The sequence below is a fragment of the Rhineura floridana genome, chromosome 8 (assembly GCF_030035675.1).
Source record: "Rhineura floridana isolate rRhiFlo1 chromosome 8, rRhiFlo1.hap2, whole genome shotgun sequence".
In the NCBI taxonomy this organism is placed as follows: Eukaryota; Metazoa; Chordata; class Lepidosauria; order Squamata; family Rhineuridae; genus Rhineura; species Rhineura floridana.
In genome coordinates, this window is record NC_084487.1 from 72,950,797 (window position 1) to 72,973,542 (window position 22,746).

The 22,746-nt window shown below is 40.7% G+C and overlaps 1 protein-coding gene across 1 annotated transcript; it reads right to left on the reverse strand.

Moving 5' to 3' along the window:
* Nucleotides 1–1,292: 1,292 nt before the first annotated feature.
* Nucleotides 1,293–21,811, reverse strand: CCT2 (chaperonin containing TCP1 subunit 2). The gene is made up of 16 exons (XM_061639764.1): nucleotides 21,675–21,811; nucleotides 19,498–19,572; nucleotides 19,309–19,374; nucleotides 19,107–19,218; nucleotides 18,592–18,668; nucleotides 17,892–18,004; nucleotides 16,593–16,795; nucleotides 14,384–14,484; nucleotides 14,169–14,296; nucleotides 13,603–13,706; nucleotides 11,388–11,507; nucleotides 10,700–10,828; nucleotides 10,505–10,608; nucleotides 8,942–9,041; nucleotides 8,493–8,634; nucleotides 1,293–1,544 (listed from the first exon to the last, which is right to left on the reverse strand). Exons 1-16 carry the CDS (start codon nucleotides 21,675–21,677, stop codon nucleotides 1,514–1,516), a joined length of 1,608 nt encoding a protein of 535 aa, XP_061495748.1. The 5' UTR covers nucleotides 21,678–21,811; the 3' UTR covers nucleotides 1,293–1,513.
* Nucleotides 21,812–22,746: the final 935 nt, after the last annotated feature.

Genomic DNA, 22,746 nt, shown 5'->3' on the forward strand with positions numbered 1-22,746 from the left:
TAGCGCTTTTAGAGTTTTGACCAAAAAGCTCTATCTTGGTCTCATCTGACCACAAAACCTTTTCCTACATTGGAGCTGGCGCATTCTCATGCTTTCTGGCAAACTCTAGCCATGCTTTCAGATGGTAATTTTGAGTAATGGTTTCTTTCTTACCACCCTCCCATATAGGCCAGTGTTATACAGAGCTCTTGATAAGGTTGACTGGTACACTATTACTCCACTCCCAGTCACTGAACTCTGTAGCTCCTTCCAAGTGATTGTTCGCCTCTGTGGCTTCTCTCACAAGTCTCCCTTCTTGTTCAAGCACTGAGTTTTGAGGAATGGTCTTTTCTTGGCAGTGCCTGGGTGGTGTGATGCAGCTTCCACTTCCTCATGATTGATCCAACTGCGCTCACTGAGATACCCTTTTCCTAATCTATGAATTTGTGTTACATTATCTCTTACTTCTGTAGAATGCTCTTTGGTCTTGATTTTCCTTCAGATCCACAGCCTGATCAATGATCCTTCAACAGTGGGGGTTTTATCCTGACAATGTGACAGCAATGTGAATGGCTCACAGGTGGAGGCCAATGGTAAAGTAATTGTGTCCTCAATAGGGCAATTTCATTCATCTGTGTAAACCAGGAGCTTCCATAGCACATGGGTTGAATACTTATGCAAGCAACATGTTTCAGTTTTTTGTTTCTTACAAACATTTCCCAACACAAAACCGATGTCACCTTACAATTATTGATGTTGAGTTTCAGCATTTCAAAATAAAATATCATACAGAACGAAATTACAATGTACCATTTGTAATTCAGTAATACGACAGCATTGGTCAGGGATCTGTTTACTTTTGCAAGGCACTGTATGTGTTCGTATTTACAATACCACAGCACTCTATTGTTTTGCTGCAATTAAAATACAGTAATTTAATAGTTACTTCTTCCAGGTTTTTGTTTTTGTTTAAAAAACATGCCAACTGGACATTTTTTTTTTCTTGAGGAAATCATGCACTTCAACCATCAAGTACAGTTTATCAGTTGGAGTTCACATTACTTCTTTCCTCCTTACTGTGTATGCAAGTAGTTCAAAGTTTAGTGGCTTGTACTATTTTAATGCAGTATTTAATATAAAAGAATGCCGCGTATTAGCAGTAAACTCTGTTTTTATGATCAGTCATTTCTGCATATTCTTTGGATTCTGTTCTCAGTGTTTCATTGAAAGGTTTCACCTTTTACATTTAAAGTTATTCCCTACAAAAAGCACACACTCGGAAGTACTATACTAAGGAAAATAAAAAGTCAAAATAGATTTGAAACTTTTATTACGGAGTACTACAAAGAGAATGGTAGGGAAATATAGATGTTGTACAATTGAGAATGAATTGGTCTTTTCAAAATGATACAAGTTAAACCAACAAAAGACTGATCACATGCCAGTGCTCAATATTCCATCCCTTTATTCTATAATTGCACACAAAGTATTTTGCAAACTTCTGGTCCACATGTTCTTATTGACAGCAGAATACTCAACATGGATAACGATCTGGTACTCTTTTCCTGAAAGAAGAATCAGAACTTAGTACAAGCAAATGTTAGAGGAAAGAATGGTCTCCTTTGCTTAAAAGTCTCAAGTTAATTGTTTTTTTTTTCAATAATTTTTATTCAGATTTTCATAAAACATACAAGACAAAATCATAAAACATTCAAAGACAAAAAACAAAATCAAAAATAGTTAAACAAAAAGAAAAAAAGAAAAGAAAAAACAAAAATAAAAAATAAAGAGTAAAATATTGACTTCCCATTTGTCAAAGATCAAATCAGTTATAAGTCTATAATATATAACAATCCTGTCTCTTAAGTCATATTATAAAATCACTTTCCTCCAGTAGTTATCTTACTTAATCATCAAATCTCATAAACATTACTTTATTCTTTCCACAAAAAGTCAAAGAGAGGTTTCAATTCTTTAAGAAATATATCTATCAATTTTTTTTTCCAGATAAGCATATCGATTAATCCATCTCATTACTAATTATGATAATCTTATTGTCATAACCATAGTCAAAATAAACATTTCAATTAATCCATCACATCAGAATCTGTTAGGTTCAATAATTTCAGTAGCCATTGTTCTATTATCTCTATTAGTTCCATTTTCCATCTTCCATCTTCAGTAGTCTTGTTAAGTCCAGTAATTTCAATATCCAATCTTCCATTATCAGTATTCCATAATAATCTTGCTGTCAAAGCCATAGTCATATAGTAAGAGTCTGATGGGAATTACCTCTATCCCAAATATTTTCTTGCCATCCATTCTGAATAGGTTGCTGAAATACTGCTGTAAAATCATATCTCTGTTCTTTTTTTCAAAATACACTGGGTCATCTCTTAAAAGTTTTTCCATTGTCACATGGCTGCAGTTAATTCCATAGATTTTCTCTATATTGGGCTCCATCACATCATTCCAGTCCAGAAGATTATCCATGCCATTGATAACTTTATCTCTAGAATCTTCATTCATTTCTTCAGAGATAACATTGAGTTCCAAACAATAGATTTTATTTCTAAAGTCCATAGACTCCAAATCTTGTTCCTGTTCCACGTTGGTTCCAATCTCCGGGATCTCCTCTCTCACAGGGACCCCTATTCCAGTCTCCAGGGTCTCCTCTCTCACAGGGACCCCTGTTCCAATCTCCGGGGTCTCCTCTCTCACAGGGACCCCTTCCAGGGTCACCTCTCTCACAGGGACCCTTATATCTTTAATCTCCTGCTTCATTTTACTCAATTCAATTTTCATTATCTCAATCTCATCCATTATTTTCTGAAACATAGTTATTTCCAGATTTTCAGCCACTTTCTTAATTGCCATTTTAAAAGAAAAATATAGGAAAACCACTTCTTATTTCAGCAACAATTGGGTTAATACTCCAAACTTGGTGACATCACAGTATAAACAGAGCAGACAGCCTTATCTCTCCAATAGTTAAGTAAACAAAATGCAGTTCCCAGGATCGAAACAATTAATGGCAATCGTCAAGAAACAGATTCGTCAAAATAAAATAGACCAAAAAGAGAGTAGTCTCAAAACAGTATAATATTTTTCAAAATAAAAATCTGGAATAGAAATCCCTCTTCTGTGTATATCTTTAGAATGCAAATCCAGGACAGCTTTTTGCAACAAAAACAGAGATAAGCTATTAATTAGTGCGTAGCAGAGAGAAGTTATGGCTCCCCAGTGAGATGTCAAAAACTGATCAATCTGGCAAATCTCTTTTAAACAGCAACAATTTAAGTCAAGTAAAAGAAAAATATAGAAAGAAGGGTGCTTGCCTGTTAGTGCGTTCTCTCTTAGAAGATAAGATGAACATTCGCTTTAACAGATAGAGCTTGCTGTTGAAAATCCGTCCCACCTTCGTCGGCTGGACCTCGTCCCATAAATTAATGAGATCTGGTCGTCCCAACAAAAATAGGCTTTGAGGTTAATCTCTTCGTTTCTCCCTACCCGGGAGAAGTTTAATCAGTCAAAAAAAAAAGAAAAAACTGACTGATATATCTGAATAAGCTTCTTTTGAGGCAGGAGCCCGTCTCAAAAGCAGGCACAGGCTAAGTCACCCTTCCCGGAAGTCCAAAAGTCTCAAGTTAATTGCAAGCCTGGAGTGTAAGAATCTAAAAGTATTTGTACATGTTTATTTATTATTTAATTCATTAGTAGTAGTATTCTCTCTTATCTGCTCTTCCTTGTCAAGGTAATCTCAGAGCAGGATACATTAAAATTTAAATTCACAGAGTAGCAGGCAGAAACAACTACGAACCAGGAAAAAATTCAGTCCACCCATACAAAAGCTTGGAGTGGGGGAAGTGTGTCTTCAGCTGGTGCTGAAAATCCAAAAGACTTGGTGACAGCAACTTGGCGACAGTATCTGAGAGGGGAGGGAATTCCACAGATAGCCAATACTGACAAGGCCTTCTCTCACGTAGCATGTACTAAATCAGTCAACTGTAGCACCATCAAGAGGGCCTCCCCATAGATCTTTACGAAGGGCCAGATGCTCCATAAAGTAATTAGTGTTGGACTAGGACCTGGGAGACCAGAGTTCGAATCCCCACACAGCCATGAAGCTCACTGGGTGACCTTGGGCCAGTCACTGCCTCTTAGCCTCAGAGGGAGGCAATGGTAAACCCCCTCTGAATACCGCTTACCATGAAAACCCTATTCATAGGGTCGCCCATAAGTCGGAATGGACTTGAAGGCAGTCCATTTCATTTCATATGGCTTTATAGGTGAACAAAAGCACTTTGACTTGACTTGGCAGCAAATAGGCAACCAGTGAAGCTCTTTCAGAACAGATGTTCACATGCTCACAATAGGCTACCCCACAGAGAAGCCTAGATGCAACATTCTGCACCAGCTTCAGCTTCTGAATCAACACTGGTACACCAGTGATCTAAGGGCAATGAAACAGGCTGGACGACGGCTGGAGCTCAAGTGGCGAAAGATGTGCTGTGAGGCTGATTGGGCACAAGTAAAATATCCTAACTGTGCCTACTGTGTGGCAGTGAGGGCGGCGAAGAAGGCCCACTTCTCTGCCTCCATTGTATCCTCAAGTAGCCGTCCAGTGGAGCTTTTCCGTATTGTTAGGAGTCTGTTGACATCAACTCCAGGAAATGGAGTTTTAGACCCTTCGGAGGCCCACTGTGAATTGTTTGCTAGGCACTTTGAGGGTAAAGTTGTCCGCCTCCATAGCAGTCTTGATGCCCCATCCACATCTACTGTAGTCCCCAATGAGGTTCCAGTGCAACCTCTGCTGCGACTTCTTGGGAACGGTTTCAGTTGATGTGGCCTGATGATGTAGACAAGGTGCTTGTGATGATGCCGCCAGCAACGTGTCATCTTGACCCTTGCCCTTCTTGGCTTATTAAAGCTTGCTAAGGGGGTTTGACTGAGTGGATCCAGGGTGCGGTCAACGCATCATTGCGGGAGGGAGTGGTTCCAGCCACCTTGAAAGAGGTGGTGATCCGACCAGTCCTGAAAAAGCACACCCTGGACCCACTGGTCTGTGACAAATACCAACCGGTTGCAAATACCCCCTTTTTAGGGAAGGTGATTGAGAGGGTTGTGGTGCAGCAACTGCAAGTACTCTTGAATGAAACAGATTATCTTGACCCATCCCAGTCTGGGTTCAGGCTTGGTTATGGGACTGAATCGGCCTTGGTTGCCCTGATGGATGACCTTCATTGGGAGAAGGACAGGGGGAGTACAACCTTGTTAGTCTTACTTGATTTCTCAGTGGCTTTTGATAACATTGACCATGATATCCTTCTGGGCCGACTTGGTGAGATGGCTATTGGAGGCACTGTTTTACAGTGGTTCCAATCCTATATCCAAGGTTGCTCTCAGAGAATAGCATTGGGTGACTGTCTTTCGGCCCCCTGGCAGTTGTGCTGTAGAGTGCCACAGGGTACCATCTTGTCCCCCATGCGGTTTAACATCTATATGAAGCCCTTGGGAGTAGTCATCAGGAGATTTGGGGCGAGGTGTCAGCAGTATGCTGACGATACCCAGATCTACTTCTCCGTAACATCTGAATCGGGAGAGGCCATGCAAGCCCTGGACCGCTGCCTGGACTCGGTGGTGGGCTGGATGGGGGCCAATAAACTGAGTCTGAATGCTAGCAAGATGGAGGCACTGTGGGTTGGTGGTTCCCGAGTTCGGATAATTGGTCAGTTGCCTGCTTTGGATGGGGTCGTATTCCCTCTGAAAGAGCAGGACCGTAGTCTGGGGGTGCTCCTGGATCCATCTTTGTCGCTAGAGGACCAGGTGATCTCCATGGCTAGGAGTGCCTTTTACCAGCTTCAACTGGTAAGACAGCTGCGACCACTGTTGTCCACACACCGGTAACCTCCAGACTGGATTACTGTAATGCACTCTATGTGGGGCTGCCCTTGAGGTTGGTCCAGAAGTTGCAGCTGGTGCAAAATGCGGTGGCGAGACTGCTCACTGGGGCAGGGTATCACCAACATGCCACCCTGCAGCTGAAAGAATTGCACTGGCTGCCTATTTGCTACCAGGCCAAGTTCAAGGTTTTAGTGTTGGTATACAAAGCCCTATACAGCTTGGGACCAGGATACCTGAAAGACAGTCTTACCCCTTATATACCCAGTCAATCACTGTGCTCTGCAGGTGAGGGCCTCCTGCAGATACCATCTTATCAGGAGGTCCGTTCTGCACAACATAGGAAATGGAGCTTTAGTGTGGCGGGACCTACCCTGTGGAATTCCCTCCCCTTAAATATTAGGCAGGCGCCATCTGTTTTCTTTTCAGCGCCTACTGAACTTTCCTCTTTCAACAAGCCTTTAAATTGAGACCTATCCCAGTCTGCATCTGTGTTGGAATTGCTTTGTAATATGTTTCCTTTAAAAAAAAAAAAAAACCTTGTTTTTAAAGCTTTTTTTTTTAAAATGTTTTTAAAGTTGTTTTGTTTTAATGTATTTTAAGGTCTGTTCTTATGATGTTTTAAAGTGTTTTTAGTGCTTTTGTTTGCCGCCCTGGGGTCCTGCTGGAAGGGCAGAATATAAATCAAATAATAATAATAATAAATCTAATAATAATAAGATTTGCTGATGGTACCACCTGGCTGGAAGAAAGGGGTGGGGTTCACCAAACAAGAGCTCAAGGCCTCCCTGGGTTTGCTGAACTTGACCCACTTGCTGGTGACCTTGGACACCTTTGAGGTGGGAGAGTCTAGCAACGAAGAAGGGAAAGAGGAGGCCGAGGAAGTGGAGAAGAAGAAAAAAGGAAAGGGGCAAGGGGCGAAGGAAGAGGAGACGCCCCTGGCAGAGCCAGCACCGCTGCAGAGGGCAAACAGCCTGGAGGGATTAGTGCTTAAGGTAGGGAGGTGAGCTTTCGCCCGTGAGCGTGTCGCGGGACAAAAAGATCTTGGCTCAGTGTTGGAAGAAGGAAGGGGCCAAAGGCAGGGACTTAGGGAGCTGCTTTATATGGAGAGAGCATCTTGACTGTGGGATGTTGTTTAGGAACTTTTGTTTGGGTTGAAGTTTAATTCTGCGGGACAATTATTTTTGCTGTTATGGGGACTATGTTTTTGCATTTGGACCTTATTATGAATTGTAACGGTATTGTTTCAATTTATTGTATGTTTCTTAATATTTTTTAATCTTATTGTTTGACTATTTGAATTTTGTTTTGTAACAGTGAATTATGTAACTTTTTCTTCTTGTGAGCCACCTTGAGCATAAATTATTACGGAAAGGTGGCATACAAATAAACCATGATGATGATGATAATAAATAAAATAAAACATCAAAAGTAATCCCACACAAAATACAATACAGTAATCCACTCTTGAAGCTACCAGCGTATGGACATCTGTGCTTCCAAAAACAATGCTGGATTTAGGAGCACCCCCAGTCTACACACCTATTAATTCAGAGGGAATGTAACCCTTTCTAGAGCAGACAATATGCATAATTCCTGGACATGGCCACGTCAAGGGCCTCCATTTTGTCGGGATTCAGTTTCAGCTTGTTATTTCTCATCCAGCTCACCACTGCATCCAGGCACTGGTTCAGGACCTGTTCACCTCTTCTCGCTCAGATGATGCAGAAAAATAGAGCTGGGTATCATCAGCACATTAATGACACCTTGCTCCATACTCCCTAATGTCCTTCAACAGTTTTATACAGATATTAAAACAAGGTAGAATCCTGTGGAGCCCCACAGCGTAACTATTGTGGGCTGAGGAACAGCTACCCAATGCTACCAGAAAGAAAGCTGTATACAGGAGCAGAACCTTCACATCACCATGCCTATGACTCCCACACTACAGAGCTGATCTAGAAGCATACTATGGTTAACGGTATATAGTGCTGCTGAGAGAGACAAGGATCCTTACTGGGGACAGAGGGGCACACTCCGTCCCTCTCCTGATAAAGGTCATCAGTCAGTGATTAAGGCTGATTCAGTCCCATAACCAGGCCTGAACCCAGACTGGAATGGGTCCAGATCATCAGTTTCTTCAAAGAACATCTGAAGCTAAGCGGCCACCACCTTGGAGTACCTTCCCTAAAAAGGGGGTATGAGTGACTGGACGATAGTTATCACAGATCTTTGGGTCCAATGCGGGTTATTTTGAGGAGCAGGCACATCAGTGCCTCTTTCAAAGTAGCAGTATAACATAGCATTCACCACATATTGGATCCTCTTGGGCAACGGCTGAGAGGGCATATTTGAAGTCACACTGCTTTAAGTGCCTTATCCACATCCTCAGGCCTTGAACTGATCCTCCTAAACCAGATGGTGCACTGGACACCTTGCTGCAGTATATCACATATCAGCTGGTAATGTGAAACATACAGCCATAACACAATTACATAACAATGAAATTACTATTTACCTGTAACGCTTTTAAAATAGTTCAAATACATTGTTTTTCTAATATAGTATGATTAAGGCAGTATCTCACGAGAACTGGAAAAGCTTCGTTTTACCTTGGAGCTGCTTTAATAATATCATCGACACGGAGAATCACTTCTGCTGCTTCAGCAGCACTCAGCAAAACTTGCCGTTTCACTTGAAAGCTTTCAACTACTCCCAGAGTTGCCATGTCTGCAATGGCTGCCTCCTTCATGTCTTCAAGAGATTAAAAAAAGGTTTCCCAGTGTTAAAAATGTAATGGCAAGCATCTCATCTCCAGAATTATTTTGCATTTTCTATCTTGGCCCTATTAAAATGAGATTGGTTTTTAGTAAAGCTCTACATGTTCTCGGGTAGCATTTGCATTTAGTGAACCAGACTTATGTTGGATATTAATTTCACTGCTGCAGCACCCCATGCATTTAGAGCAGCTTCAAACAACATAGCGTTCGTAAGTCATAGCAACACAAAGGTATTATTTTTTAAAAAATGAAACATACAAAATATATGTAAAACTCCTCACCAAGTCCATAAGTAGTTTTCCCTTCAATATGAGCAGCTCGAAGCTGGGAAACTAGATCTGCGCTGTCATAGCCAGCATTATCAGCTATGATGGTTGGGAGCTAATAAAATAAGGAGGCTTGTTAGAGCATTCCACAGAGAACAACCTACCAAATTACAGGCAATTACAAAAATAAAAAAATAAAAATAATGCACAATTCAAATCTAAATGTGACTAGAATGTTCTTGATTGCAGATCTTCACTAGGCTTGAATTTGGCATGATTTTCGTGATAGAAAGCATACACAACTTTCACACCAGGATTTTTTTGAATGGGTGTGGTTATTAGATTTTGGAAAACACAAGTCTTATAAATAGCAGGAAGGCTTTTGGTTGTCTGTGTTTTTGTTTTTTTAAAAAAACGAGACATACCCTAACCAGATTTTTTTTAAAAAAATCTAAAAGCTTACATAACTTACTTAAAAGCAGAAAAACCTGTTGGAAGTAACTATATTACGTTTACAATACTGCCCATTTAAAATATTAACATTACCATATTTTGATGTTGCACTATAAAGCATACTAGCTTATGTTTTCCTATTTAATAAGTTCAAAATTACACTATAAGGTATCTTCTGTTATATGAATTTCACAACTGAAAAAGAAAACTCATTCTATATCTCATTCTATATTCCAGGAGTCACACAACTTATCTGGACCCATGGGCACATTTACAAACCAGAGAAACTGTTGTAGGTACCATACACATTCACACACTGCAACCTATCCTACTGGCTACAATAGCATGCTTAAACTTAATTTCAGCAGGGAGGAGGACCCTATGGGTGCCAGGGAAGGCCTCTGTGGGCACATGTACACCTGCAGGTGCCAAACTGATGACCCCTGTACTACCAAATGATATCAACTGCATAAAAAAATCCAATGAAATGACTCTTGCCTTGGTTTTAAATTCAAAAACTGATAGTTGTGCCCTTTCTCAAAATATGTGTATCCTTGGTGCAGAACAGAAACAAGTTTACAACACAGTCCCAGATCTCAGAGAAGCTCCCTAAGCAAACATCTGCTTAGATCAGGACTGGGGAACCTGTGGTCCTCCAGGTGTTACTGGGCTCCAACTCCCAATATCCCCAACCACTAGCCATGCTAGCTGGGGCTAATGAGTTGGAGTCCAACAAAACCTGGATGGCCACAGTCCCCCATTCCTGACTTAGGGGGTTCCTGCTATTGCTGGCTGGGACAAGAGTGGAAAGAGTCTGGATCTAACCCTGTTTTAGAAGCATTTGCAAAGAATGCTGTGTAAAGAGTTAGCCAACCTAAAGACAACATGATGAAGGGCCTAGGGGAAGATGGGTAACAGTATTGTACCTCCTGTGAGTCTTGGTTAACAAGACCAACAAACCTGAAAAATAACATCACCAGGAAGTTTGTACTCGCCAACAACCAGTAAAGGGGGGGGGAGAGGAAAGACGCTTCAGAAATGTCCTCAGACTCCTTCCCAGCATTTTCTAGATCTTTGAACTTACAGTAATTATACTATTTACAACAGAACTAAACACTAGCTTACCATACTTAAGGCCTTAGCAAAAGACTCCATTGCTACTGATTCTTTGCCAGGTGTTCTTTTTGCAAGCTCTGAGACAGCATTAGCCATTAACATCTCTGAACAGCCTGCAAGTTAGAAAAAAACAGACACCTCATAACAATCTTAGAAAGCATTCATATTTAAACTGGAGTGAAAATAAAAATGTTGCATATTTACCTCCACCATACACCGTTCTAGTATCTTTTATGGTCTGGGCAAGAACACACAGTGCATCATGCAGAGATCTTTCTGCTTCATCTATGATCTGTTGTGTTGCCCCACGCAGAACTATGGTGCAAGCTTCACCTAAAGAGTTACAAAATGGTAAAGAAAAACAACAATAAAAATGCTTCTAATGAAATTCTCAGCCTTCTGCTAACTGATCCATAAAAGGACACTGCACCTGCTACCTTGCTGTCTATCAAGTCACAGCCCAAAGTACAGAAGCCCTGCAGGGGTGACTAGTGAGCCACAGGAGACTGTTGCTGTCAGTGTCTCTGTGCCTGCTCTTGATAACTATTCACGTCTTTCCCTTTGGTTACTTGCCAAACGTATTATTTCCTCCCTGGGTAATAGCGGTGCTGAGGTCATTGCTCTCTCTCTGTGTGTGTGTGTGTGGGGCGGCATACAGGCATTGTCACTGGCCACCATCTTGATTGTTTTCAGGGACATGGAAAGTACCTCTGTTATTTTTACACTGTTTTTGTTTTCAGGTTGTGGGTATCTCCTCCTCCCTTTCTGAGGTGAGCATGAATACAAGATGGCATCTGATCCAGTGACATATTCAAAGGTGGACTATCGCCCCAACCCCCAATGTAATTGGAATATAGGACTGTTCCGCCCAACATTTAGTAGCAAAACCTACCCATAGCAACTCCAGAGAAATGAATAAGTTTATCTTCACCAATCATGACTTCTTCAATCAGCTTGCAGCTTCCTAGCTTTATCAATTCTGGATGGTCAAAAGTTGAAGCAATTTCACCACCTGAGAATGCAAGTTCACATTAGCCTTTTTGACAAGCATAAAATAATTTTAGTAAATGGTTCCTTAACAGGCATATAAAGCTGAACTTCCAAAGATGCAATATACACTTATGAAAAGAAGGATGAACAGATATTCTTTTCATTCATCAGTTTCTAACATTCATGGCTACAATGCTGCTATGCCACTTTACACTTTTCAATTTAAATTATGAAAACATCCTCACTTTGTGTCAAAAAAGTAAAAAACAAGCATTGGTAACTGTTTTGGGCTCTGATAATATTTGGCTATGCTTTCCATCTCAAGAATGTCTGATTATCATTAGTCCCGTATCAGACTCAAAAGTGAGTATACAGAGCACTAGTGTAGTGGCAAGTTCAGAAGTGCAGGGTCCCTTCATGATAGTCACAGCCACACACACCTGTTTTTGCTCCTGGGTTGAGAACGAGATCCTTACTAATGCCTTCTCCCACAACAAGAGACATCTCTAGGAGCCAATTAGCATGAAAGACAGGAGTTTTAGCTACTGAAAAGAGTCTTCTCAGTGGTTGTCTCACCTCTTTTCATTCTGATCGGCTCCAATCAGCAGGAAAGGACAAGGAAGCATATTAGAAGACTTAACTCAGTGACTAACATACTCCCTTTTTCATGCTGATTGGTTTGTAGGAGGCTGGAGACATAGGGACCTCGCTGGGACCCTGCTCCTAAAAAAGTAGGAGGACTAAGACCCCCCCCCAAGACCCTGGATGACTACATCCCAATACAGAGGCTCATGAGTCTTTATGACAACCCAACAACGGTGTGGCAAAGAGTTGCATAGCTCAGCTTTTCTCAAGGCTATGTACAGATTTGTTCTGGAAATATTTTGATTCAGCCTCCCCATTTTAGGCAGACTTTACCAGATCCTCTAAGTGGAAAAGGCTTTTTCTTTTGTATTTTTTCCTTCCCACCTCCACATGCCTCTCAAAGCATTTTTACCCATCTCTTGCAACTTTTCCCCCCATCCTCTTTTCACACTCAGCTTGTACCTCACTTCCCACCCTGAAACTGCTGGTTTCTTTCATTCATTCTCTTTGGTTGTTTTACATTTTTTCCTGCTATAACTACCCCCTTCCTTTCTATTCCCAGTTTATTGATAATATTATTATTAATTAATAAATATTAATATTTTATTTCACTTTCTAATTTCTTTCAATACCTCCTCTGGCCCTTACCTCTCAAAGAAGGGAGACCAACCAAAAGGCTATGGCACAGTTAAACAGCTGAGAAACACTGACCTGGAGCACTTCAGACCAAAAAGCCACTCAATATCCTGAACATAGCATACCATGCTGTACTACCTATTATGCCTCTGGATATGTTATATTTTGATGAACTACACTCCTTAAGGATACCTACTCTACATTTTCTATCTCAGGTCTTCCACCTAAACTCAAAATTATTGCAATGCAAAAGTGAGAGTCAGCACAAAATCTAGAATAGTATTTTTGAGAATTGGAACCTCTATGCTGGCTTGCTGTAATGCAGTTTATGTAGGACTGCCCTTGAAGATGGTTTGGAAGTATAAAATGCTGCAGCTAGGCTGTTCAGTTGGCAGCCTATCAGAAGCACATAACATTAATTCTTAATGTTGCACTGACTGTCAGTATGCTGCTGAGCTAAATTCAAAGTTCTTATGATTATCTGTAAAGCCCTAGACAACTTAAGATACTTGAAGAGGCACCTTTTTTTTCATCTGTCCCACCTGAGTCTTAAGATTCTTGGAGAGAGCCCTCATGGTAGTGCTGCAACCATCTAATCAATCTTGTGGAAAAGTGGAAAAGGGCCTTCTTGGTTTTGGCATCCCATTTATGGAGCACCCTCCCATCAATCCTTATGTGTTTTCAGTGCGAGGTATAGACTCACTTGTTCATCCAGACTTTAGAAGTGCCTGGGTCTGGTATTTATTTTTTCTGGATTTTTTTTCTTTATGTTTTATTTGTTCCTGATGATTTATTTTTATTATGCTGCTGTTCTGTTTTTACTACACCCCACTCTGGGATCGCTCTTGCAATGACAGGCAGTTTAAAAATAATTTTAAATAAATGTTTCATTGTACCTGTAACAAGAGCTAGACGCTCAACTCCAGCAAAATCTGCATGTTCAATAGCCATAACACCAGCAGCCGCGAACATCTGTTCTGGATAGTTGTAGATCAATTGCCTGTAATAAAAATGTGTTCGTAATAACATGGCAAAAAAAAGTGTTTAATTGATCTTGTCAGAAACCTCACAATGTGTATATACACAATGTGTTTAACAATACAATAACTTATACAATGCACATAACTTTAACTATTAATGAGTGGTAGCCAACGTTTGTTCTTCATTTACCACTTGTGGTTTGTTTGGAAGAAAAAGCCACAATCCAGGTTCAGATAACTTAAATCAGAGTCTGGCTTCTTTCATCCATCGTATGGCACCAGCAGAGGTCAGGGAGTTAGTTCTGTAGGAACTTCTGAGCCCCTTGCACCAACACGCTGCTTGTTCATACCAATTTACAGTTTGTTTTAAACTATGGTTTAACATGACGTGCAAACTGGCCACTATGTTGTAACATGCTTTTCAGCAGAGATTTTGAAGGGTCAATCAGTGTGTTCCAAACATTCCAAAGTTCAATACATACCTGTTGATAAAACAGTTTATTCCATGCTTCAGAATACACTCAACTTTCTCCTTCATTTTCTCTTTTTCTGCTTGTTCAATTTCTGCTACCTTTGCCGTGGAATCCACTCTTACACGGGAGCCAAATATCTACGTCAAGTTACAAAGATGGCAATATTCACTAATAATTTAACTGCTTTGATACATTAAATGATTTGTACCACAAAAATTACCTACCTTAATTTTATCAGTATCCATGCCAGTATTTGCAATAAGTATCTTTGCATTTTCAATTCTTTTTGGCTGGTTGACACCAATTTTTTTATCCAACAGAAATCCTGAAATGAAGAAGAAGCAGACTTGATTACAGCAATAAGGATATTTTAAGGTACAGACTCACATAATAATTGTTTATGGGTTTACAACATTAATTTTCTATGTTACCATTATTTGGATGACGTGCATTAAAAAAATTAAAATGGGAAGCAGAACTTCTGCATCTTTCCACAGAAAAATCTTCCAAACCAGGTATATGCCCTGCATCACACCTTGCCACCCACATAAAGAGGGACATGTGCTCACTGCATGAATGTGGCTGGGTGGAAGATGCTTCAGAAAGAGCTTGAGTGAGGCTGTCTTAAAAGGAAGGTAAAGAGCCCAGACATATTGATTCAATTATTGCAGCTGATATTTTCTTGCACTTAGGCTATTAGTTGTGTGGTGTAGGATTAGCTTACAGATTTCTCTCTCTTGCTGAGTGTTTACTTTTTTTAAGCACTACAATAATCAACCCTGACCATATAACTGATAGCTTCTGTATGATTCTGAAAGTTTATTCTTCTTGAAGCTGTGATTTCTTAAAGGCAGAAACTAGAACATAGGAAACTGCCTAATACTGCATCAGACCACTGATCTATCTAGCTCAGTATTATCTGCAGTGATCAGCAGCAGCTCTCCAGGGTTTCAGGCAGGGGCTTTCCGCAATCCTACCTGGAGACACCAGGGATTGGCTCCAAAGCAGAAAATCTGTCATTTCACACAAGGTGGCAACTTATACTGCAGCCCCTGCACCCAATTCTTAAGGGACATTTGACTCTCAAGAGTAGTCTTTCGGGGGCTTTAGTGAGGATCCAACCCCATATTCCCATTACCTGGTTTTTGTTACCTGGTCCCAGCACATGTGTTTCCTACTCTTTATGAATGCTATCATTGGGGGGGGGGGGGAGTACTAATTTTTATTTCCTACAGTTTAAATACAACTTCATGCAATTCCAGACCATGAGATAGAAGATGGAGATCAGGGCATCGATATACATGTGTACACATGTGCCCCACATTACATTTTACGTACAATGACATTTCTGGCAAGTTAGCCAAGGCTGCGGAAATGCTTCTTTGAATTTCATTCTCAAAATCACACAAACAGCAAGAATAAGACTATGGAATATCCAAAGATGATTTAAATATTCAGGAATAGTTTATGAAATTGAAGTAAGCAAGTTAGCTAGGGCTCTTTGGGTCACAGTCATAGGAATAAGAGACTAATCCTACAGATTTGAACACTTGGCTAAATAAAACTATGCACATATTTGTTCCATCATATGAAACATGAACCAGCACATATGGCAGATTGAAGTGACACATTCACAGAATCAGAAACTATTTGGACTTTAAGCTTCTTACATGTAGAGGCTACTTCAGATGCTTAATTCATACAAGATGTTATGAAGTAACTCTTCAAGTGCATAAATGTGAAAAGGTTTATGTCAGAATGGACCATACATTGATTCAGCTTGCATAATCTTATGATCCAAAACCATTCAGAATGGTATATAAATATGATCCATCCAGACAAGTTTCACACCTGTGGGAACAGTTTTCAGAGGCTATTCTCTGAATGCAAAACATTATGTGGGAACTTGCCTTCAAAATATAACCACGCTAAGAGAAACATACAAATACTGGCTGCATTGATACATCATGGTAAGCTGTAAACCATAGGTTATTTCTGTCTTCAGCACTATGCCTAAACCAGGGATTGTGTTTGGCTCGTACTAACCGTGTGCACTAAGCCAAGAACAAACCTTGGCTACAGGTCATGGCTTGTTAGGAGCGAAACAAACAATAATCCCCGATTTGGACATAACACTAAGCCAAGGATCATGGGTTGGTTTTCTCTCAGTGCAAACCAGTATTTCCTTATTTAAAGGCATTTATAAAATGCTTAGTCATTAGGATTTCTAAGCGACAATAATTTCTATGAGAGTAGGAGCAAAGCAGGCCCAATTTTGTTTGTGCACACTGTCTGGTTAATGGCTTAGATGATGCTTGAATACGGCCAGGCATTGTTTCTTTGAAGTAAAAATTGTGTTTACTTTAGTAACAAGCATAATAAGCTTGTTTGACACACAGTTTACTGAATGGTTACCAATAAGTAAAAAGATACCTTCATCCAAATAGGAGTCTATTAGACTTCCTCCTAGTTTTTTGATGACATGAATAGCTTCCAGATTACCAGATCCCTTCAGTCTAAGGACAGCATTCACTGCAAGTTTTGCAAAGTGATCTTTATGATGAGTAAGTAATTTTGAAGAGAGTGTTGTTTCTGCAATGTTCATTAAGTCTTGATGAAACTTGGCTTCATTTCCCCTGAAAAATAGAAAAGGTGAACTTAAACACACATTCTGAATCATTACTAAAAGATATGCCCCGACCCAAAGAGCCACACAGCAAGCTCTGCATGTAACAGTAGGGCTTCTGACTTTCCACTTTCTAACAGCAACCCCTCACCCACAGCAACCTAATAAGCTGCTCCCAAAACGTAAGAGTAGTTCAGCATCTTCAAATTTTGGAAACAAAAATAAACCCTTGCAGATGTGGTATACTAATAGTATGTAGTACACTATATGTATTTTAAAGCTATACTTTCATATAAAGATGTCCAACACTGTATTTGCATACTGAAGAGACTAAGTTACACAATGAATTATAGAGTATTTGTTTTTCAAATGCTGAACTTCCCCAGCATTTAAAATCCATGGCAAATAGAACTACAATAAGGTTTTGCCTCTAACATTCCATGCGCCCAATCCTTCCTTTTCCTCTACCACATGTAACATTTTTTTAAACTCTGGAATAAATCAATTTTTTGCAATGCAAGTGCAATGTTTGAAATACAAGGCAATTTTACTCAAAATATTGGATAATTCCTTGGAACACGGTCCTATCCAGGTGAGAAGATGTCTTGTTCACTAGAGACAAAACTGTAAGGGATGGGGAGGCTGTCACTCCTGCCATGTCTACTGTATAACCTTTAAAGAACATCAGCTGGAAAAGGAGGTAACTAAGGACAGGGGAGTGGGTATTTTCATCTGTCGGCACTGCCTTAAAAAACGTTATTTCTTATCAGTCGTATTGGAGGCCAGCTTTCTGGCAGAAAACAAATGTTTTCCATATATAAATACAACAGTATTGGAGCGATATATTGCAAAATTTTGAATTTTTAAGCAGAGTTTTAGGATATATATAACAAAATTTCAAGCCTATTTTGTTGTTGGCAGAATATTACAATTAAATTGCTGGTTTCAAATAGCATGAAACCCTGCTTACAGGAGCACAAATAGCATTCAGCACTTAATGCTATTTTTCTCCTTTGTATGGCTGCACACATCTGTCATTAGTTTCAAAATATTTGACCATGACAATCTGAGAAACAAAATATCAGTTGTCTGTGACTAAAACTAACCCATGATCCACAGCAGATTTCACCAAGGCTTCTCTTGCTGCTTTTGTGGCTTCTCTCCAACCTGCGATAATGGTTTGAGGATGGATCTTTCTTGCAATCAATAGTTCTGCCTCCTAGAAATATTAAAGCATGTAGTACACTTCAGTGCAAGCTGCAAGTGAAATAGTACCTTCAAGTATTCTCTTTAGCAAGCACATGTCACATCAGCACTGTTCTATTTTTTTCAGTTATGTAATAGCTTAAAAAATAAGATTTCTTGGAATCTTTTGACTATGGCTGCAATCCAATACATGTCTACTCAGAAGCAAGCTCTATTGGGTTCAATGGGACTTACTCCCAGGTAAGTGTGTATTGGATTGCAGCCTAACATAAGCTACAGAAATTTATTTCAGGTATACTTTATATTCAACATAATATAAAAGACTATTTTTAAAATTCAGTGATCCATTTTAACAGTATTTTTCTTCAAGTCATACAGTACTCAATTATAGATAGCCATGGGAAAAAAAATAAAACTATGAATCTTTTCAAAACAAAATCCAACAACTCAGAGTCAAATAAGCTAATTTTTTGAGAAGATTAATCACATTATCTACATATTCCAGAAAGTTAGCTATGTTAGTTGGCTGCAGCAAAAAACTTCAACTTAGCATTTCAACATACTGAGATACCTTCAAATATATTTTTAAAAGTTTATTACCCTTAGCAATTCAGCTGCCAGAACAGTTACAGAAGTAGTTCCATCTCCAACTTCATCATCTTGAACCTTGGACATATCTGTAAAGAGCATGCTACCATATAAGTTCTATTACTGAAATATCATACATTTTATGTTGATTTAAGATGGAGGCCTATATAGACATTACAGATAAAATTTGGATCCCTTTAACTGACTGTCTGGTACATAGTAATGTCACATTATATGCAATGCTGTGCATGGTACTGATTATTTAAGCACCTAAGATATGTCTTAACCCACTCCACATATGCCATGAGACACAAATACAGAATTATGCAAAACGTAAGCTGCACATCCAGCTTTTCTCAGCATCTAAGTTTGGCTGCCTTAGTTGAGATAGCCAGCATGCAGTGGTAAATAGTATCAGACTGAGAAAACTATAGGAAAACAATGTATTTTTCACAGGAAACAGAAAATCTACAATCCTGTTATTCAATGTGATTATATATCCCTGTAACATATTTAGTCAAACATACCAACCAAAACCTTGGCTGCAGGGTTGTCAACTCCAATAGCTTTTAAGATAGTTGCTCCATCGTTGGTTACCATCACTGTGCCTTCTCTTTCAGTACTGAGAAGAATCTTGTCCTGAAGATCCACATTTGAGGGCATTAAACATTTGACTCAAAGTGACAACAGTAACAAATACAATATATCTCAGAACTTAAGATTTCTCACCATGCCCTTAGGTCCCAATGTGCTTTTAACTAGATCTCCAATCGCAATAGCCCCAACAAAAGATGACTGGAATAAAAAGAAGTAAAAACATGACCACACACAGAATAGGTTCAAGCTTTTTTTCATAGCAAAATATATTTAAATGCAACTATAATTCTAGATATCTGTGTCAATGAATACAAGACTTACCAAACGGGCTGTCTCTGCTCTCTCTTCATCAGCACCAGCCTTGAAGATGTTCACAGGTGCTAGGGACATGGATGCCTGAAATAATGGGAAACAGGATGCCATGTAACAAAAAATTAACAAATATGCATTTTACAACATCTTTACTACATGAATTTATGGTATCTAACCTATTAATTTTACAAATATGTATTTTTAAACACCAATTAAACTTATTAGGTTTAATGTCTGAAAGAATAATACAATCTCAACCTATATTTATCTAAACTAGGAGCAGCTAACATTTGGTCGACTTGGACCAAGGAACTACTTCCATCATCTCTGGTCACTGAGCCATGCTGGCTGGGGTGATGGAAGTTGTAGTCCAACAACATCTGGGACAGTACTGTAGTGGCAAATACAGAAGTACAGGCCTCCTTTATGATAGTCACACCATGGCCTGTTATAGCAAAGCCCATTTTCCACTTTCTCTCATTTCCCTTGCTCCTCACTCCGAGTCCACACTCCACTACAACAAATGTCCCTAGGAGCCAATCAACACAAAAGGGGAGACTGTGTTAGCTACTGAGAAGAGTTTCTCAGTGGCTAACTCACCTCCTTTCACTCTGATTAGCTCCAATCAGCACAAAAGGACAAGGACTTTTCTCAGTGGCTAACATGCTCCCTTTTCACACTGATTGGCTCATACAAAGGACCTGGCTGGTACCCTGTTCCCAAAAAAGTAAGGGGTCTATGACCCCCTGCAACACTGGAAAAGTATTTGTGGGGCCCAGTTTCCCCACCCCTGACTTAAACCCCATTTCTAGCATAGCTGTATTTGGGCACAATGCTTACATATAAACCCTACACACAAACAAAGACAAGTATGCTAAGTTGTGTCCCTTCCCCGTCATCACTGCCATCACCCTTCATGAGCTGGGAGACAGTCTGAAGTGGAAAGCCTCATGGGGGCTGCCCATGTGATGCAAAATCCTGCAAAACTAAGGTTCTAAATCATGTGGGGAAACTTCATGGGTAGAAGCTATTTAACCTTCACCCTCCAACTCATGGAGAGCAACAGGAATGATAACGTGGGGTGGGGGGAGAACTCAGGATACTTGTCCCTCCTTATGTGTAAAATTTACACACAAAGCCGCACACCAGAATAGAGCTCAAGACTGTAGAACAGTAGTGGGCTACCCGCTTAATAAATATCTTGGCCAAGCCACACCCACTTGGTCTGTACCCAATGCCATATAATTTCATGTGTGGGGCAGGTAAAGACGTGCTGCCCTCAAAGCTTCTCAAGCTGAAGCTCCAGATCTGAGGACTTTGCAAGACCTGTTCATCATTAGTGTTTTACAGCCTGTCTTCGCCTGCACCATTTGATTTAAAATCGAAACAAATCACTTGATGTCATTGTGACATTAGGTGACTGACCGGTTAAACTTGGCCTGTGGGGTGGGGGAAATAAGGACCCAGCTCCCTCCTCCTCCTGTGGAATATAATGTGGAATGCAGTGGGAATGACTCCATTTCTTCACTCAATCTTGCAAGGGAGCTAAAAACATGATGTTATTTAGCAGAGGTTGCAGGGCCCATTTCTCCAGAAAGCTGTTTTGAAAAGTGTTGGTAGAAAAGACCAACTACATTTGACAAGAGAGGGGGGAATAGAATACGGGACACTGTAAGCATGACTGGAGCCTTTCCACAGATCCCAAATTCTCAGGGCTACTGATATGTCCTACTATTTAGAAGCTACAGCTTCTGGCTGAGGGACTACCTTTACGCATCAACGAAGCAGAGAAAGAAGAGGAAGATTAACGCCTCCGGCCCACGGCGCATGACCATAACTACGCCTCTCTCCTCAGACTAACAAAGGCGCTCGCCTCAGTCCTTGTAGGACAGCGACCTGCGGCAGCGGAGAGGAAGAGCCCGGAATCCTACCAGCGTCACTGCAAGTGACAAGCGTCCGCCCGAGGAAGGAGCGGGATTCACAGGGCGCTACATCTCTAGCAGTTTCACGGCTCGCCAGGGCGGGACTGGGATCCTCTTCCTCCGTTGCCCCCTTCGAGTTTTTCTGGAATCTTCGATCCCCCCCCAAAAAAATCATGGTCCGAAGCCCCTATTCAACGATGGCGCCTCTCCTCCCTCTACCTGCCCCTGTACTGCTACCCTAGCGGAGGGCGCCTCAGGACTCACCATAGCGACGGCGAAGATTTCAAGGCCTCTACTCCTATCTTCTCAACCGCCTCGTGCCCACACCGACAGCCGCGCGCTCGCGTCCACGAGGTAATTCAACGAACACCGGAAACGACGCTCCTCGCCGCCGGAGAAGGAAGAACAGTGGACTGGTTGAATGATGCATGCCGGGAGATGTAGTCCTGCCCACGGTTTCTTCATTCCTGATCCTTACAATGGCGCCACAGATTAAAGCTGGCCATAAATCTGCACGCCAGACCAGTCGTAATTACTGGGGAGGATTTTCAGATGTAGCTACCGCTGCGATCCTATACCATTCGTGAGAGAATAACTCCACTCAACTTAACAGAACTTCGCTTCTGGTTAGACGTGTATAGGATTGTTTTGTGAATTCGGGTAACCAGATGCGCATCATACTGCTTTTTACAGTACACTTATACCTATCTTCTCAGAAGTAAGTTCCATTTAGTTCAATAGGGTTTACCCAAAATAGGCGGATATAGGATTGCAGCTTAACTGCTACTATTTTTAAATTTATTACCAACCCTTCAGCAGTAGGTCCTAGGGCGAGCCACAATATAAAATACATTAAAAATAGTTTAAAATAAATTACATTCACAACTAGAAAATGGAAATGGACTGCCTTCAAGTTGATCCCGACTTATGGCAACCCTATGAATAGGGTTTTCATGGTAAGCAGTATTCAGAGGGTGTTTACCATTGCCTTGCTCTGAGGCTGAGAGGCAGTGACTGGCCCAAGGTCACCCAGGGAGCTTCATGGCTGGGTGGGAATTTGAACCCTGGTCTCCCAGGTCATAGTCCAACACCTTAACCACTACACCACACTGGCTCTCTTTCACAGCTAGAGAGGGTCCTAAAAAGATATGTCTCGTGTCAAAAGCGAGGATGAAGAGGTGTGGCTTCGGCCTACAATGAAAGCTGTCCTGTATAACGAAAGTGCCGGACACACCTCTGGGGAGGGAATTGCACACTTTAGGGGCTGCCACAGAAAATGCCTTTTCCAGGGCCATCATCCCCCCCCCTTGAACTACCAAGAGGGCCCTTTCTGCAG

Excerpts from the sequence above, each read along its gene's own strand:
- CCT2 (XM_061639764.1), bottom strand. Across the intron at positions 14,485-16,592 it reads AGACTCCTATTTGGATGAAG|GATTTCTGTTGGATAAAAAA; the intron begins GTATCTTTTTAC and ends TCTTCATTTCAG. Across the intron at positions 11,508-13,602 it reads GCGTCTAGCTCTTGTTACAG|GTGGTGAAATTGCTTCAACT; the intron begins GTACAATGAAAC and ends TTGCATTCTCAG.